This window comes from Seriola lalandi, unplaced genomic scaffold, assembly GCF_002814215.2.
Source record: "Seriola lalandi dorsalis isolate HSWRI2012SDOR001 ecotype SW California unplaced genomic scaffold, Sedor1 jcf7180002042857, whole genome shotgun sequence".
Lineage (NCBI taxonomy): Eukaryota > Metazoa > Chordata > Actinopteri > Carangiformes > Carangidae > Seriola > Seriola lalandi.
Window position 1 is genome coordinate 1 of NW_019513425.1, and position 988 is coordinate 988.

General features: G+C 41.1%; 1 protein-coding gene across 1 annotated transcript; it reads right to left on the bottom strand.

Moving 5' to 3' along the window:
• Positions 1–195: 195 nt before the first annotated feature.
• Positions 196–975, bottom strand: LOC111648557 (NOP protein chaperone 1-like; the record flags this gene model as incomplete). The annotated part of the gene is made up of 3 exons (XM_023398368.2): positions 885–975; positions 463–537; positions 196–329 (listed from the first exon to the last, which is right to left on the bottom strand). Coding segments are annotated over exons 1-3 (270 nt in total), but the record flags the coding sequence as incomplete, so codon positions are not given.
• Positions 976–988: the final 13 nt, after the last annotated feature.

A 988-nucleotide genomic window follows, 5' to 3' on the forward strand; every position in this document is an offset into this window, starting at 1 on the left:
AGACAAATTCAGAAAAAACAATTCACCACAATGAGAATCAATGTATAAAGAACAAATAAAAACCTAACAATAAATAATCAAAGATCAATCAAAGGATGAAATAATCAATTAGAGAAGATGAAACATGTCTGACAGTCATTTGGATGACTAGGTGGAGGCAGGAAAGCACAGATTTAGCAGCAGACTGACTCTCACCATCTCTATCACCCTCTGTGTCTCCTCCACGTTCTCTATGTCGAAGCGTCCAGCAGGAGCCTCCTCCATTTGCTGCTTCAGCTTCTCGTTGGCCTCAGCCATCTGAGGAAGGAAGGTCTGCAGCCGCTCCAACACTGACAAACAACAAAAAACACACATCTTATATCCGTATAAAAAAAATTTGTTCTAGGTTTTCCTGGAAGTTAATAATGTAGAACTTCTAATTAATAACAACACATCATACAGGGAAGTGATGTTCAATCTCACCATTGCTTCTTGGGACTCTCTCTGTCTGCGGGGGTCTGCCAGCCCTCGGCTTTAGGAGGAGCGTCTCGCTGAGACCTGGCAACACAAACTAGGTCACCAAACCGTATCACGTATGAAAATTAATTTCAGAGTTAATTAAGTTAAGAGTTCAGAAAGGAAGCACAAAGTTACAAAGCGACTGTTTTTTTAACATTGATGTTTAAAATTTGAAAAATCACAAGTAATTTCTATACATTAACAGAATCTCCACAGCGTTACATTTAAAGCACAAACGTCGTTCCTGTGAGAACAACAACAACATCTGGCGGGTTGTACCGGCACTCCTTCATTAGCTAAAACAGGTTAACTTATCCTAACAGACTTCCCGTTCACACTCTCAGCATTGGTCCTCTCATTCTCCTAGATACATAAAACCAACAGACCTGCTCCGTTGCCACATGACAGCAAAGCTTTTGAGCTCGTTTTCTCCGTGGTGAAGTCCATTGCGAAGAGGTTCTGTTTTAATCCACGTGTTACTGCTCAGAGC